The 17,772-nt window shown below is 50.7% G+C and overlaps 1 protein-coding gene across 1 annotated transcript; it reads right to left on the bottom strand.

Moving 5' to 3' along the window:
• Nucleotides 1-1,727: 1,727 nt before the first annotated feature.
• On the bottom strand, nucleotides 1,728-17,747 carry LOC307097643 (cathepsin G-like; the record flags this gene model as incomplete). The annotated part of the gene is made up of 10 exons (XM_079767718.1): nucleotides 1,728-1,907; nucleotides 2,314-2,568; nucleotides 2,720-2,855; nucleotides 3,337-3,484; nucleotides 13,000-13,115; nucleotides 13,732-13,811; nucleotides 15,591-15,848; nucleotides 16,022-16,151; nucleotides 16,624-16,768; nucleotides 17,693-17,747. The coding sequence occupies 10 exons, from the start codon at nucleotides 17,745-17,747 to the stop codon at nucleotides 1,728-1,730; spliced, it is 1,503 nt and encodes a 500-aa protein (XP_079623844.1).
• Between the last annotated feature and the right edge of the window lie 25 nt (nucleotides 17,748-17,772).

Genomic DNA, 17,772 nt, shown 5'->3' with positions numbered 1-17,772 from the left:
GGACAAAATGCTTCTGCTGCTTCGGCATCTTTCGGACAGTCTTCCCCAGAGGTGGAACACGTGAAGTGTCTTCTCATTTTCTTTCTCTATACCATGCATGACAGTTCCTTTGAGGGTCTGTCATTGCTCTCTTACCTTTGATTATTTATGCCCCCTCCCCACCTTCAATTTGGAAACCACAAGTATGTTCTGCAATGTTGTAGTGATTTATTAAATAAGTGTGGGATATCAAGTACCTATTAAATAATATTTGTGAAGTTCTGGAAGCATAGAATATCAAAGATGAGAGGATGTACCTTTGGCCCAAAGCAAATGTTTATTTGAGTGAATCTTGTCACATAGAACGATGAGTTCTAGCAATTTCCGTAGCTAATTTCTTGTACATTTGCCTATGATATCACATTTTTCTGATAGATTATTTCCTCTGAGCTATTGGGATGCTCCTTTGGGCTATACTTCCCCGTCCCCGGACATGGCTCAGGCCCCCATTCTCCCAGGTTTCCCCACGGATCCAGTTAATATTGGCAGACAGTTGTCTCTATCTGGTCTCCCTCCTCCCCACTTTACCTCTATCTCACCTGACCTCACACCTGCTGATCACAATTCTGTTTCTGTGACCAAGGGCAGAAGGCATCGGTGCCTCAGCTTAGCCATGTGTTGGGACAGAAGCTTGGCTGCTTTTGTGAGGTTGTTATGAATGAGTTTGTGATTTGTTATTGCTTTTAGTGTCATGCTCACAGGAGGAAAATGCTGGGATGGAGCTACTTCTGGGGTCTGTGATGTTAGCTAGATGTGGGGCCTCTTCTTCTTGACTCAGACACCCGAGAACTCAGAAGGGAAAAGTAGCTCCAGCATTGCTGGTCATGGCAGAGGAGGTTGCTGCCCACTTCTTCCAAACAAGTCTACTATCATTAGAGATTTGTCCCTTTTGTATCACAATTTACTTTTTAAATTGTGGTAAAGTATACATAACATCAAAATTTACCTATTAACCATTTTTTAGGTGTACAGTTCAGTGGCATTAAATACATTCCCATTGTTTTGCAACCATCACCAATGCCCTTATATTTCCACTGCACCGACCATTCTTCTCAGGACAGTGAGTGAAAGGTTTGCGAAGCAGGAAACAAGACACAGAGTCCAGGCCATGAAAAGGGGGGGAGGTTTCAATCTTGCGCTCCCGGGCGAAAGGTCCGAGAGTGGGCCAGGGGAGTTCGCGCCAAAACGGGGCTTAGGTACTTCCTTTATACAGCTGTTTAGTGAGGGGAGGGTGGAGGGCATGAGAGGTGTGGAATTCCTGCCTCAGGCAGGGGTCTGGGAAGGCTGGCAAGGGTCTGGGAAGGCGCCAGTTATCTTTGTCACCATCTACCTTGTGGGTGCTTGCATGGCTGTGGTCTTTCCCCCCTGCCTCGACCTAACAGTGAGTTTTGTAGAAAAGGCAGAGGAGGAAATGTCCAGGCCTCTCTGTTCCATTTGAACACATCCCCCAAAGCTGTGTGGGGAGGAGAGATGGGGAATGGGTGGCTGGGAAGTAGCTCATCCTGTCCGCCAGGATGGATTGTGGGAGGTTCCTTTGCCCTGAGGAAAAGACCCCATTTTCCTGAAGGAGCTCAGACCCAGTCCTGGATACATTTGTTTTGTACAGAATGATGCAAAGTCAGTTATTTTGACTCTAGATATGGTCATTTATTAAGTTATGCCAACCCCGGCTGTCCCAGAGAAGAAAGTCAGTCATAGGGGGTCTCAGTTTGATTCCCCTGCTGTGTGAAGCGTCTCATAGTTCTATTTATCCAGGACAGGAAGCTGGAAACCCTGGTGAAGACTCCTGGAGGAGTCCCATTATTACTTCCATAGGAGACAATGCCCTGGGCCACATTGTTGCACACCATCGGGCCTCCGGAGTCCCCCTGTGGGTGATAAGAGGGAGGGTCACTAAGCCAGGCCCCTGAACTTCATACCTCCCATGCTTGGGGCCCTAAGGTCTGGCCCTCAGAGGAGGGGGGCTGGTGCAGGTGCAGAAGTCAAGCTCCTGGGTCTCTCATTGGTTAGGCTTCAACCTGACTGTGGTGAGTGTCTCTAGCTCAACCCAAGTTAAGGTACCTTGCCCTTTCCCATGAAAACGCTGCATGTGTATCCATTGTGTGTCCCTTGCTCCTCCCCTCCCCTCAGAGACTGGGTTGATGGGAACCTCTCCACCCACACTTTACTCTGGTCTGGCCCCCAGACAGGCTGTGGGGATATAGTCTGTTCCCACTGCCCTGTTCTGCCCAGCCCCCCTGTCTCAGGTAGTGTTGCAGATGCCAGTGGCCTTACCAGGAAGGCAGACTTCTGCTCCCTCCGGTTGCCTACACAAATTTGTGTTTGGCCGTTGAAGGGCTCAAAGCGACGGCTGCATTCCTGATCCCTCTGCACTCTCAGCTGCACATCCTGAAGTGTGTCTGTTCTCCTGTGCTGGCTGACCAGGCCCCAGCCAGCCACAGTGCACAAGGACCCAGGACTCAGTCTGATCTGGGACTGAGGCAGAGCCACTGGCCTCACAAATCGATTTCGTCTGGCTCTATTTTCCAGCTGGCAGGAAGAGGGCAGGCACTCAGGGAAGGTCTATGCAGCCCTCACCCACCACCCCTGGGACTCTGCCCCTGCTTCCTCCTCCACGAAACCCCCATGCTGGGGAAGGAGCCAGCTCAGGTGGAGGACCAGAGGGTCAGGCAGGTGGTACCTGCAGTAACATGATGTCATTCAGGAGTCTCTGCTCACTATATCCAGGGTGGCGGATAGCTCTGAGCACAGACAAGCGCTGTTGGGTCCTTTCCTGTCTCCTGATGTTGTGGGCCCCCAGGATGACATTTATAGTTCTGCAAAGAAATGGTGGCTTAGGGGTAGGTATGAGCTGCATGTGCTAAAGTCCACCAGCTGTGCAGGGCAGGTGAGAGCCCAGGGCAGCAAAACTGCAGCTGAAGGAAGTGAGGGGACAGGAAGTCTCTGGGGTTGAGATCTCTGTGTCCTCTGCTTCTCCAAAGCCTTAAACTGGGGGTAGTAGGGGACACAGGAAACTCAAGGATAACTTGATAAATAAGATAAATTAAGAAATAGCTTGAAGTCATATTTTGAGTTTTAATGCATGCTTTTTGTGTCATTTTCTCCTCCAGAATTTATACTAGCCTGTTACCCATCCCCCAGGACTTCCCCAACCTCTTCTCACCCTCCCCCGCCCCCCCCCCCCCCCCCCCCCCCCCCGCCATTGCTAGAACCTTGCTTTCAGCCTTATGTTCTCATGAACACTAATTCCTGAGCCTGCCTAATGGCCGCTGGAGAGCTCCTTAGTTAGTTGCTCACCTTCCCCAGCAGTGAGCTGCTGTCATCACAAAGTCTTCTCGTACCAGGAACCCCCCACAAGTGCTCACTCTCCCTGGAGATTGTATCACGAGGAATGCCATGTAGGGGCGGGAATGGGGCCGGGCCTCTTGGCCTCCGATGATCTCCCCTGGAAGGAAGTATTCAGCACTTATCTCTGTGCTCGCTGAACCAGGGGTGAGGGCACTAGTGTGGTGACTTCAGAAAGGCTAGATTTGAGGAGGCTACAGAGATGATGCAGGGAAAGGAAGATTAGGATTATATATTGAGAATTGGGGGGTTTGCAGGGTACCACATTATGGGAGAGGCTTCAGGGTTTTACAGGAAACATTGCTGGGTCCCCATCCCAGAACTTAGCTCCCCTCCTTTCCAAAATAAGAACAACCCTTGCTCCAGGAAAGGCCAGTTGAGCCTCTCAGGTGGGGGAGAGCTTGCTGTCTGCAACCAGAGCCCTCTGGAGTGGCTTCTCCCTGAGGTTCCCTGGTATTTTCTCTTCTTGGTCCTTCTAAGTCCAGCTCATGACCAGCTCAGACTGCTTTTTAGGAATCTAGATATGACCTGAGGGGACTGTTATTGTGTATCCTTCTCTCCTTGGCTTTGGCATATGGGCTGCAGAAAAATTGATAGAGCAGAGTTACAGAGCACATTCTACATGCCAGGGGCAATTCCAAGAGTTCCATGTACACTAACTAACGTAACCATCTTACAACTCCATGAGGTGGCATTGCTGTTATTTCTATTTATAGATGAAATACCTGGGAACTGTGAATGCAGACACTGTGCCCAATGACACACAGTGAGGAAGTGCTGAGGCAGTGTGGGCCCAGAGTCTACGGGATGGGATTGGGCCTCTGGGGTTTGGACGGTCACTCACCTGCCCCAGCCCCTGCGGGTAGGAGAAAGGCCACCAGGAGCAGGAGTTGCTGCATCTTCCCAGGAAGGCTGACCAGTCAGTTGCTGCTGGTGCTTCCTCCTGCCAGGCTTTAAATCCCCAAGAGAGGAAGGAAGGGTAGGGTGGGGACTTAAGGGTTCCCATTCCAATTTTTCTGTTGGTGTAATAGATTTCATCACCCTTGGCTGGCCACGAGGTTGGTCTACAAACCATCAGTGACCTGGGGGAAGGCAACACTGGATCTCCCACAGCCGCTGAGTCATGTTCAGCAGAAATGGGAACCAGGGCACAAGGAGAGAAGCTTTGGGCATGGCGCCCCAGGACCCTAAACCCATCTAATTCAATAATATCCCAATATGCTAGCTGCCTACTACCTCATTTCCTATCCCTCTGGGATGAAGCCTGCCTGAACTCACCCTTCGGGCCCTGGCCACCTGCTGAAACCCTGGCTGCTCCCACCTCTTTTTAGAAGCTGTCAAGGCAGATTGAGTAGCTCTCTCTGCTGGGTGGGTGGAGGGTGCTGGCAGGGAAGGAAAATGGCAGAACAAGGCTGTGCCCCTGATGGCAACTTTCTTAGGTCACTTGAGCCTGAAGGAACTCTCAGTAAGAGTTAGGACAGTTGAGGTCTTCTGTTTGCCGCTTCCTCCTCAAGGTGAGAGAACCTTTGTGTCTCAGAGGGTTCTCTGTATGCAGGCAAGGCCTGGTGGGTGGATTCTGTTGAGAACTGTCAGAAGCTGGCTTGAAACTTATAAGATCCTATTTCATCCAGGATATGAGACCCATCATCCAAATCCCCATTCTCTATCCAGGGATGGGGATGATTTAGAAGGTACATCCTTGCTGTGCTCCCTATAATAACATAAATCCAAAGAACTGAAGTCACTCATTCAACACTGAGAATGAGACCCGGTAGAGTATTGCAGAATAATATAGTGGGTTAAGTCGGGTTGGAGAGCAGAGAGGGCATTTTGACTAGGGGGAGACATATGAGCGATTTCTGGAATGTTACATCATCTATTTGACATTAATTGTAGTGATTGCCTTATAATTATTCTTTAAACTGTACCTTTATGTTTTGTGCACTTTCATATCTGTATATTTTGCAATGAATTTTTTTAAAATAAAAAGTCTGTTTGTCCAAGAATGGAGATAGAGAAAATATTGGATGGGAGGAGCAGTATGAGAGCAGATGGGGCAAGCAAGTTTTTAATGTTTCTATTTTTATTTTAATAAAATTGTAATATTTGTACTAGTAAGACTGTGATATGCTTCACAATACCCATAGCTGGTCACACCTACTTTGGACTAATTCATTACATTTCTGTCAGTTACAATTTTTTTCTCCTCTGGGATGTTGGGACATTAACATAGGCCGTTTCCCACCTCCTCCCTGGGGCCCCCATGCCACCAACAATGCAGCTCTTCTGGGAAAGCAGTTGCCAGCTGATGCTGGGTCACTTCCCCTTTGATGCTGCTCTAGTCAGTCACCATGTAGCTGCCCTTGGCTCAGTGGGATGCCGTGTACTTCTGAGGGATCCTGGACATCCTCAGAGCTGCCTTAATGTCACTCTTTGAAGGACATTTTGGAAGCTCTGGATAGTCATATTTTTTGAGTGTGCTCTTTCTACCTTAAAAAAAAGTTTGCTATAAAACAGTATGCATGTTAGGCCCACAGCCTTATACATCTCACATGTACCATGTCTCTTGACTGCATCCTTTTTTCTGGTGCTTTATTCAGTCTTGTGTTTTGTGAGGTGTGTGGTGGGCAAGGTTTGTGTAAGTGCACCTATGATCACAAAATCTCAGAATGTATCCCTGTCATTGAGTGACATATGACTGTATACTGATGTCTAACCTGCTTTTGCCTTAAATATACCATTCTTCCCTATGACAAAATGTAATTTATGTCATAACTTTATAGGTCCCATAGTGCTTGATCATATGTAATTTAAAAAAAGGTTTTAATTGATTTTCAGAGAGAGGAAGGGAGAGGGATAGAGAGATAGAAACATCAATGATGAAAGAGAATCATCCATCGGCTGCCTCCTGCACACCCCCTACTGGGGACCGAGCCAGCAACCTGGGCATGTGCTCTGACTGGGAATTGAACTGTGGCCTCCTGGTTCATGGGTTGACACTCAACCACTGAGCAACACTGACTGGGTTCATATGTAACTTTTTAAGCGAATCCCCAAATTAGTGCTAGACATTGGCATTATTTCTAAGATTTGATTTTTAAACAAATCTATAAGAAATAATCTAAATTTCTTGGTGTGGTTGATAGCTAGGTAAAAGACTCCTTTATATTTTTTTTAAAAAGGAGATTTATGTACAAGGTATGGAAATGCCATTTTCTCAATGTCCAACTGAATTTGAGTGTAATTACTTTTGTAAATTCTTCCTAATCAGAAAAGTAAAAATTTATTACTATCTTAATTTGCTTTGATTAGTTGGTGTGCTTTGTCTTTTCCAATGTTTATTTAGTTTTTCTTTAGTTAATATTCTTAGCCTGGTTTTATTTCTTTTTAAAATTCCCTTAGCCTAGTTCTCTAGAGCAGTGGATAATACAGCTGTGAATGGCTTGCATAATCCTATCTAATAAAGAAGGAATATGCTAATTGATTGCCCTGGCCTCAAAGATGGCGGTGCCCATAGCCACAAGATGGCGGCGCCCTGTCCCCTCAGCCGCTCTGGGCGCCTGCCTCCGGAGTCCCCAGTCCCCTCAGCTTCCCAGCTGCCCATGGCCGGCCTGAGGCACGGGCAAGCCTTGGATGGCCACTGCCCAGCTGACACCCAAGGCTCAGGCAAGCCTTGGTTGGCAGCTGCCCAGCTGCTCAGGGCCAGCCCGAGACTCAGATAACCAGGGCTGGCTGAGGCTTGTGCTGCTGGCAGTGGCAGCAGCAGAAGTGTGATGGGGCATTCCCTCCCCTGATCACCGGATTGCCTCCCACCCCTGAGGGCTCCAGGACTGTGAGAGGGGGCAGGCCGGCTGAGGGACGCCCCCCTCCAGTGCATGCATTTTCATGCACCGGGCCTCTAGTACATACATAATATGATGTGCCTCATTTTACCAATTCCCTATATTGATTCCAATTTGGAGTCTATTATTAAATAACTAGAGGCCCAGTGCACGAAATTCATGCATGGGTGGGGCCTGAGGTGGGTGGGGGAGGCTGGGACACAATCGGCCCTCTGGGCAGGTGGTGGGATGCCCTTGCAGGCCTGGGATCCGGATCCATCCTGTTGACATTCGCCCTGGTTGTTGGGAGCCACCTGGCAGCCACTTTTATATCCTTTCTTCCTTGGGAGCATCTAAGGAGGGGAAGTGGCTGTGGTGCCCGAGGCCGACTTCCAGGAGGCTGGCGGCACTGCTGTTGGGATTGTGCTGGTGGCGCCGGTCCGTAGGTGCCTGGCCTGTTCTTCAGAGATTGGACCTGCAGGATTACTGAGGGAATGGCTGCTACCAGGCCTGTGGGCTGCTGGGATGGGTCTGTCAGCTGAGCGGCACTCCTGCTGTGGGAGCGCAGTGACCACCAGGGGGCAGCTCCTGCATTGAGCGTCTGCCCCCTGGGAGTCAGTGTGCATCACAGTGACCTGTCATTCCGGTGGTTCTGGTTGTTCCGGTTGTTTGGTTGCTTAGGCTTTTATATATATAGATCATGTGATAAGTACCTTTATGAATAACTCCCTCCATATGCATGTGCACACACACACACACACACACACACACACACACACACACACACTTTAGATCTTCCATAGAATAAGGGTTCTAGAAATAAAAATCATTACATCAAACAAGGAGGAATAAATTCAAACATACTTAGAAATCATTTTAAGGAAACATGTACTGTCAAGAGCAGCCCTGTCCTCATGCTCAGTCATAATAGTTTTTCTTCCAAATGTACATCATCCTGTGTCAAGTACTCTCATCAGGTGTCAGGGGAAGGCAGACCCACCAGGTGCTGTCCTTCAAGGCACATACCTTGCCCTTGGGGTTGGATACCCGTGGACTCTCTGCTGCTGGCTCTGCCTTACACCTGGGGCCCCAGGGAGCTCCTCATGGCTGACTGTCTGGGGGCTCCATTTCTTTTGTGTGATGGTTCCTCCTGGGGATCTTGTTTGACTGAAGTGGCCCCTTAACTCCTGCACCATCTACCCTTCACCTGCTCATCTCACATGTGCATTCAGCTCTTCTCTCACCTGTGCTTCTGCCAGGGCTGGGAGCCCCAGAGAACACTTGGCACATGGATGTAGGGACGGTCTAGTGTGAAAAATGAGCTTTTATTTGCTTTCCAGCTACGTTTAAACGTGCTGGGTTTTGTTCCTCATATCCTTGAGATTTATTTATTATTCTTTTTAAAGAAGTTGTTTTTCCTTTCGATGTGGGTCCCACTTGACTCCTTGTTTGTGCAGCTGTTTGGAGGATACAGGACTCTGAAATAGGGTCATCTGGGTCACAATGAACTGCGTTGCACTTGAAATGTGGCATTTTGTGGGTTTGCGGGCTGAGTCTAATGCCCCCTACATGTTCTGTAAGTAAAGATAAGGCTGCCCTGGCTGCCTCCTCCCTCACCTCTGGACATGGACTCCACTGAGTGGACTGGAAAACTCAGGACAGGTAGGTGTCCATTTCACACTGTCATTCTGGAATCAAACACGATCAGGCATGTGAAATTGTGTGTGCAATAAAGAAAAAAACACTGAGAGTTTAACTCCTTTTAAGACAAAATTTCCTGTGGATTCCAAGTACAGACCTATCTGTGTTAAACCGATCTGCCTGGTGGAGGAGAGGAACCAGGAAAATTTAGAGGAAATTTCTCATCACGGCAACTGCCCCAACGGCAGGGACAGAGCCTGTTTGTTCCTGCCACAAAGATAGAAGGACATTTGATCTATTGTTGGATGGCAAAGTGGTACTTTGCAACCATGCAGCTTGGAGTCCTCTGGCTCACAAAGGTGCCATAACCCAGGTTGCCAGCAGGGGGAAGCAGGACCTGTGGCCAGGCCAGGCTGAAAGGGCTGAGCTCTTGGGGGATGCTGGGCTGGAAGGCGCTGAGCTGGTCCTGACCAGATGGGAAGTAGATTCTGTCTCTTCTGATAGGTATCAGGTGGGCTGGCAGTTCAGGTCTGGTGAGGAAGCAATAGAGGAGAATTCACGCTGGATATTCAGAACTGTGGTAGGTAGGTGTGAGAGAGGCTTGCTCAAAATAGGTGGTCTGGGTGGGGGGTGGTGGTGGGAGAAGAATCTGGTGTCCGGGCACTCGGATGGAAAACAGGGCTGGGAAGGTCAGCCAGGGAGGAAGGAGGCTGACTGAGCTCAGTGCTGTCCCAGGGCAGGGCAGGGAAATGGGACCTGAGTATGCTGAAGGCCATCATAGGAGCATCTGAGCCTCCTGAGAATCCTGCTCCCACTGGAGAGAGAGGCCCTGGAAACAGGAAACAGTGCCCATGGCATGGCCCTTTGGCCTCTAGGTCCTGAAGTTATTCTCCTTCAGCCAACTTGCATGGGGTTTAGGGAGGATGGGGGCTGCAGGGAGAAAGGAGGAAGCAAGTCCAGAATTGCCAGCAGAGGGCGCGTGGAGCAGTGTTGTTGCCTATTGAAAGGGGTTCACTGAGTAAGACTTCTGTGGCATTGGCTCTAGAGATGTGTTTATTTTGGCCCTGTACTCCACACTGCCCACCCCATGGGATTCTTGCCTCTGCCCCCAGATGGATGGTCAAGCCAAGAGGAAGGCCAGTCTCACGCCTGCTGTTAGGAGGCCCTTCATTGTTCTCTGTATCCAGGGGAGGAAATCTGAGATGTTCATGAAGACTCCTGGAGGTTTCTTTTCTCCACAGGAGAAAATACCCTGGGCCTGTTGTTACACGTGAGAGGGCCCTGGAGTCTCCCTGTGAGCCAAAAGAGTCTCCCTCTGGACTCCTCGGGGTCCTGCCCTTCCAAACGCACAGGGGCGGGTGGTCTGTGTTTGGGGCTGTGGGGGGATCTGGGCCAGGGCCGGCATTGTTGCCTCCTTTGGTCCCCGGGCTCCAGCTTGACGTTGACTGTTCTTTCCAGCTTGACCCATGCCAAGATTTTCTCTCCAATACCCAGGGACACTCTGGGGATAACACTGCTGTGGGGTGACTGATTCTTCCTCACCTCCACCCCTGATCCAACCAGGTGAAAACATCAAAGACTGGGCTGTCCAAACTCTCAGGATGAGGCATGAAGAGATGGCTACTCCTCAAGTTCCATCTCCTGGGACCTGTCAAGGTAAATGTTGGAAACCTGATCCCAAAGCCAGTCTTTCTCTTCTCTGGATGTCCTTCCCAAATCTGGTGACCCTGCTGTAGTATCTGGGGAAGCATGACATTCATTGCCCATCACTGTGTATGGTCACTTCCACCTCCTGCAGAGTGGTTGGTAGAGTGCCATCTCCATGGGCCCTCAGCTGGCCACAGTGCCCTTCTGTCCTGGCTTCACCGATCCTCGCCCCTGAGCAGGCTGAAGGGCTTCACAGACAGTGGCATCTGGGCCGGGGCACCGAGGGATACCTGAATCACTGGGACTGGTTTGTGGCCAGGATGGAAAGGAAGGAAGGGAAATGCTTCATTCAGTTGAGGGGAAACAATATGGACTCATAAGAGTAAGAGCAGCAGGAGTTTTTGTCCCCTGTAGTAACATGATGTCATTGGAGAAGTTCTTAGGATTATAGTGAGGGTGGAGGATGGCTCTTTTCGCCAGGATGACCTGCTGGGTCTTCCCCTGCTCCTTGATGGTGTGGGCCCCTAGGGAGACACTGACTGACCTGCACAGAGAGCATAGTGATGAGTGGGCAGGAGGGAGAGTCATAGGAGATATAGCCCTGGAGTCATGAAGGCAGGTGACAGCTGAGGGAGGGCTGCGGCTGGGGGAAATGGAGGCCGCAGGAAGACAGTGGCTGAGCGTCTCAGCTTCTCAACGACACTGAGGTTAGGGAGCTGGGAGCTCACTCTCATGCACTTAGGAAATATCACAAAATTGCTTGAATTTGCATTTTGACCCGAATGCATGCATCCCTGGTTCACCGTTGCTTCATTTGCCCAGTGTGGTCCCTCCCTCTCTTCTTAACTATGTCACTTTGCTGTCACCTCTGAGCCCAAATCTTACCTGTCTATTTCCCAGCCTCTCATTGCCCCAGTCATGATATCAGAGGGCTTCTCTGATGAGCTCTCATTGGCTTGAGTTACCAGGAGCTTGGGGAGCTGCCTTGGGCTGCAGCCTGTGAGGAAAGGATAGGGTCCCTGTAGTGGTCTCAGGAGTGACGAGCTGTCAGGACCAAGTTCACTCACCCAAGGACACACCACATCTGGTCTCCTTCTCATCTTGAATGTGAATGAAGGCCATGTAGGAATGGGGCTTGGCTTCTTGTCCCCCAGTGATCTCCCCTGAAGATTAAGGCTTGAAGGTGGGTGACTGGCAGTGTCTGTGGTCAGGAGGGAAGGCTTAGAAAGGAGATGATTGAAGTGGGTGGACTAGGTGCCCTAAAGACAATGGAGGGAGGGTCTCTTAGATCCTCCTTTACCCCAGGAACTTTCTCTGAACCTCGGGCCTCAGACTCTCCCCGCCCCCCCCCCTAAAAATGAGGGTACAGTGCCTTTCTCCAAGTCCTCCTAAGACACAAGGCCTATCTTGCAGATGGTGGAGCCCCAAGGGGTGAAACAGGACGCAGTCTCCCTGATGCTATGAGCCTGTGTTGACACCTGATTTGTGCTGTTTCTAATGATCTACCCATGAGCTCATGGAGTTGGATTTTCTAAAATCCTCTTGTCCTAGTGCTTAATACATCCTAGGTTCTCAGAAAACATTTGTTGGCTGCATGAATGATGGACTCCAATTAGCTTTTGCCTGATGTCTGGTGGGATTCAAGGCCACAGGGATGGGGAGAGGACACAGCCAGAGAGAGTGGAGCAGCCGAGGGCCTGGGAAGCAGGGGAGGTGGGGCTGGACATGGGCGGCTCAGGCTGAGCAGAGCCAAGGCAGCCAGGGAGCTTCTGTGCAGTCATCCCGCCACATCTCAGGTCAGTCACACCTGGCTTCTCTCCTGGGCATGGCGTGAATTCACTTTCAAGATGAGCAGGAGACCAGGTGTGGTGAGGAATTTTAATAACTTGTCTTTTGTATTCTCTATCGGCTAGCCGGTTTGGCTCAGTGGATAGATAGAGTGTCAACCCATGGTCTGAAGGGTCCCGGATTTAATTCTGGTCAAGTGCACTTATCTCGGTTGCAGGCTCCATCCCTGGCCCTGGTTGGGCACATGCAGGAGGCAACCAATTGATGTGTCTCTCTAACATCAATGTTTTTCTCTCTCTGCCTCTCCCTCTCCCTTCCACTCTTTCTAAAAAAATCAATGGAAAAATAACCTCAGGTGAGGATTAACAAAAAAAATCCTCAAAACAAAACAAAAACAAAAAAGGAAAACTTGTCTTTTGTAGCTTCACATCTTTTGCCAAATGCCTTTCTCTGGAAAACTCATTTTCTAGGTGATAAGAGAGCGGCTAACAACTGCTAGACCTTTTAGTGCACACCTTCCTCACAGCCATCCTTGTTGTGTGTCTATCCAGCATCAAACTTGTTAATCTGTGGGATGGGACCAGGCATTCAGGAAGTTCCTGGGTGCAAATGGAGGAAAAGTCCCTGCCAATGCAGGGCAGAAGGGACAGGAGTACAGGGGGTTTGATGGGGGTGGGCTCAGGCCTCTGGAATGGGGATGGTCACTTACCAGTCGTACCTAGGAGGCGGGAGGGGGGCAGAAGAAAGACCAACAAGAGAAGGAGTGGCTGCATCTTCCCCAGAGGCCTGCCCAGGTCAGAGCTGCTGGTGTTTCTTGTGTTTAGACACAAACCCCTGAGAGGAGCAGGGGAGTGTGGCTCAGTGACTTCTCGCACCTCCTGGACCGCGCCCCTCTAGTTTTGCTGGGTGTCATCACACCAGGTGTTTGTGGAAGTTCTCAGGCTTGGTTCGGTGACAATGGCACTGCCACCACATTTGCACTCCCACTGCTAAGCCACAAGGTGCAACAAGGAGTAAGAACGTGAGGGCCTTGGCTGCAGCCAGCAGGGGGCTGGAACCTCAGAAGTCCCTCAGTGACTGAACCAAGCCTGTTTCCATGTCTGGGCTCCTGGCTCTTTCCATGCTGATGAAATCGTGAATAATCATTTAACAGTCCAGTTCCAGGCATATGGGAGATGTGGCTCCTGCCCTTGAGAAGCTGACATCGGCTGCAGTCTACTGAGAATCTGTGGCTGGGGTACGAGAAGGGAAGGGCTTTGGGGAGGGGCTTGCTCAGTGGTGTGAGGTAGAGGGTGAACGCGCCTGAGGACCAGGTGGCCTGCACACACCCAAATACCCCAAACGGTAGTTCCCATTCCTCTTTTACCACCACTCCAAACTCTTATTTTTGGAATATTTAGCATCTCCTTTGTAAATGTAAATATTGTATGACACACCGGGCTTTTATTACCGCACAATTTTGAACAGAAGTCCTGGACTCTTGTTCATTGGCTCCAGTGTCCAGAGAACCCTGTCTCTGATGTCCCTGGCCTAGCAGTTACATACATTTGCAAACACATTATCCCAACACTCTCACCAGTGTGACCACAGAAGGAAGAGCAATGGGAAGGGAGGCACCAGGAGTTCTCAACAGCCCAACCCCAGTTCTGTGCAAGGAGCAGCACCTAATGAGCACATAGAGGAACTTGCTGAAGGATCACTGATGATGATTTCTGCGTGGTGGAGGTCTCGGTAGTTTTCATTTTCTTATCTACATGTTCCACATTTAACTATTTTCTGTGATGAATATGTACTACTTTTTTATACCCAAAAGACATTTTCCCATAGTCAAAGCACCCCTATCAATGGCAGATGTTTAGCAAAGTACTTCCTTTTAGCCTGCCCTTCTGAAGTTGTATGTTTTAATATGAGATTCCTGTTCTTAATTTAGTCATAAAATAAAGATTTGGGTTTTCGTTCCATACAGAGAGACAGACAGACAGACACACACACACAATGGGAGGTGGAGAGAGGCTGGCTGAGACCGAGATGAAAGGGCACCTTCAAGGTCGGTGTTGGCTGCCAATGGATGGGCTGCCAGGACACCAGGGGCTGCACTGGGCTCTGGGCTCAAGACAGGGCTGTGGACGGCACTTGAGCTGGGCCTGGGAGTAATGAAAGGCCTCCTGACAGTCTCAATCTGCTCTGATTAGTGGGGGGAGTGCTGCATGGGGTGAGCTATACCTTTCCATAACGTTCCCACCCATTGCTCTTTGGGTGGAGAAGTGGCCCCTTACCCAAGAGCTTCTTACAGGACCCTCCATCTAATTTCCGGATTATTTTATGCTGCATATTGGCATTGGGGCTTCGTGGGGAAGGGTGTAAGTGCGGCTTGAAGTAGGAGGGCAATGTGGATGAGATAAGAGGGTCCTCTAGAAGAGGGTCACTTTTGGGGGGGCAGATGTCTCCCCTTTCCCGATGGAGCTTACCTTAGGCCTGGCAGGGAGCTGGCACTGGGAGGAGTATGGGGAAGGAGCTAGGTAGCGGGGCAGCAGGAATTTTATTCTAGAGGTGGAAGGTGCGGTTCCATGAAGGAGGAAGCTCTAACAGATGGGAAATGTGAACAGATGGTTGCCGCACACACAGCAGGTAACTAACACATGTTTTGGTGAGTACAGGAGGAATCAGTGACTTCCACTCTAGAGATGCAAGTTTATTACGTGTCTGGCAGCCTCCCCTCAACCCCTCTGCATAGTGCAGTTCTAGCCTGCGCCCCAGAGGAGACGGATAGATCAGTTCCGGGGCGCCTCAGTCTGGTCTCTGCAGTTGGAAACGTCTCATTGTTCTTTCTATCCAAGGCAGAAAGCTGGAAATCTTAGTTTCAACACGAGGAGGTTTCCCCCCTTTTTTCCCAAAGGCGACAATGCCCTGGGCCATGTTGTCACACACGAGGGGGCCCCCAGAGTCGCCCTGTGGGCAGAGAGAAGAAACACTGAGCTGGGCCTTCTCCTGGCCCTGTCCTCCTTGCTGCCCTGGGGGTGTCTGGTCCCTGTTAGGAGCTGCATGGGAGATCAGGGTCAGGGCAGGCCTTGTCCCCTCCCTAGGTCTGGTGTTTTCCATTTGATTCTGAATGTCTCTTTTCCCCCCTCTAGGAAGCCTTTGCCCAACCGTGGCTGCGCGACAGCCTCTCTGCTCCCCGGAGAGACAGGACCAGAGATTGGACGGTGGAAAGGCAGAGGTCATAGGGCTATGGCTAGTTCCCACTGCCTCAGGTTACCTGCAAGCTTGGTTGTGCCCAGGGCTGGGCCTGGACAATGTTGGAGATCTCACCTTAAAAGTAGACTGACTCTTTCCTGGGTCCCCCACACAGATCTCTGTGGCTCTGTTGTAACGGCGTCTGTAGCAAGAGACACACTGCTTGTCCTCCTGGATTTCCAGCTCTACCTCGTGCAGTGTGGCTGTGGAGGTGTTCAGGTCGAGTCGCCCCCAGCCGGCCACTCTGCACACCATCCCTGGCTTCACCTGCTCTCCCCTCCTGGGCAGCCTGAGGAGGCTCACAGCGGCAGTCAGGGTGGCCTTCCTCTGCAGCTGAAGGCAGAGGACAGGAATTCTCATTGAGCTGGGGCCCAGGACTCCAGGACAGTCATAGTCCTGGGACAAGGAAAGGGCTCACACTGGGAGGGACGACAGGAAGGAGGTCACAGGAGATGAGAAACCCCAGGCTGAAGGTGTGCAAGAGCCAGTGGAAGGATGAGCCCTACCTGCAGCAACATGATGTCATTGACTTTGGGATGATAGTTTGGGTGGCGGATGGCTGTTTTCACCGGGATGACCTGCTGGGTTCTTTCACGCTTCTTGATGTTGTGGGCGCCCAGGATGACTGTGATGGACCTGCACAGAGACAGCCAGGGACATGGAGGCACAGCAGATACAGCCCAGGGGCCAGGAAGAGAAAAGGGCAGCTGGGGGCAGTGCAGGATTGGAGTGGAGAGGAATTCTAGGGGGTGGGGTGGGGGACTGAGCATGCCTGTGCCCTGTGCATGTTGGCAGCTCAGACTAGGTGTCATTTCCTGGAGCAGAGCTTGGGTGCTCAGTCGCACCCTGAGCTTGTCTGTCTCTAAGCAAAACCGTGAATTTCTCACATTTGTACCCTGGTCTTCAGGGCACAACCTTGGCCTCCTTCCTAAGTCCCTTTGATCAGTCCCTCCAGTCTTCAACAGGCCACTTGCATTGACCTGTCCCTCTCCCCAAAGCTGACCTGTCCTCTGAAGTTCCCCTCAGTGACCCTAGGTCTGCAGCCCCTGAGAGGTGGGTTCCCTGTGAGGTGTCTGCAGAAGGGTGGGCCCCAGGCTGCGCTCCTCACCTTCCCCAGCAGTGAGCTGCTGTCAGCACAAAGTCCTCACGCACAAGGAAACCCCCACATCGTTTTCTGTCTGAAATCCTGATCCGAAGAAATGCCATGTAGGGACGAGAGTGAGGCTTGACCTCATGACCCCCGATGATTTTCACTGCAAGAAAAATTCTACTCTGCCTGCTGTGCCCATGGAGCCAGAGGCTGGAGAGGGGGAGACTGGGATAGACAGGGGCGGGCGGGGAGAACTTGGGTGGCAGATAGTGATGTCTGTAGTCATCAGCCATAACCAGGAAGACGTCCTGCAGGTTTCTTGGGCAACATTCCTGGCTTGCTATGTGACCTGACCCACAACTGAGATACTCCCTCTGACAAAGAGAAGAGCAATCCTTCCTTCATTCCTGTTGCAGCTGTGCACACGGGCAATGGGATTTGTGTCTGGAACAAGAAATTTCGTGCCTGTAGATCCTGGAAAATCCTTCCTGCCACGCTCCTTGGGCCTCTCTCCCTTCTTTTTCCCAAATTCAGAGCCATTGCTGGTTTGTACTATTCTGAATATTGGGACTGAAAAATTACCAGAGAGAATTTGAGATCAAACCAGACTCAGGGGACCAGGATGCCACCAACTCTGGGATCAACTTGATCCCCAGGTTCTTTACAAAGCTTGGGGAAGGGGGTGGAGATTGAGGGAGATTTTAAGACACTGAGTTAGAACGTTAGTGGGCCTTGCTTTGATTATGGAAGCCTGCCCCCTTCACCTAGCTGCGATTTACTGTGGAATTATTTCTCATTTCAAGCGTCCAACCTTCTTTCAAATGCCTTTGAAAAAAAGCCCAGTTTCCAGATGGCAAGGGACGGGGAGAGCACCCATGTGTCCTCCTCAGGAGCAGCCGTCTGCCCTGCTATTCCTGTTGAGTTTTCCTTCAGCATCAGTCTTGCTGGTCTTTGAGAGAGGTGGGATCTAGAGTTGAGAAAGCACCTGGGGATGGACCAGGGCCAGGATGTGTCTGAGTGTAGCATGTGAGCTGGGCTGTGCCAGTGCCGCGTGGCATTGGGCTTCTGGTGGGGGTCAGTCACTCACCTGCCTGCGCCTTGGGGGCCAGAAGAAAGGCCATCAGGAGCAGAAGTGGCTGCATCTCCTCAGGAAGCTGCCAGGTCAGA

This window comes from Cnephaeus nilssonii (genome assembly GCF_951640355.1).
Source record: "Cnephaeus nilssonii genome assembly, chromosome: 4".
Classification (NCBI taxonomy): domain Eukaryota; kingdom Metazoa; phylum Chordata; class Mammalia; order Chiroptera; family Vespertilionidae; genus Cnephaeus; species Cnephaeus nilssonii.
The sequence above is the reverse complement of the archived record's forward strand: the minus strand, read 5'-3'. Positions and strand labels throughout refer to the sequence as shown.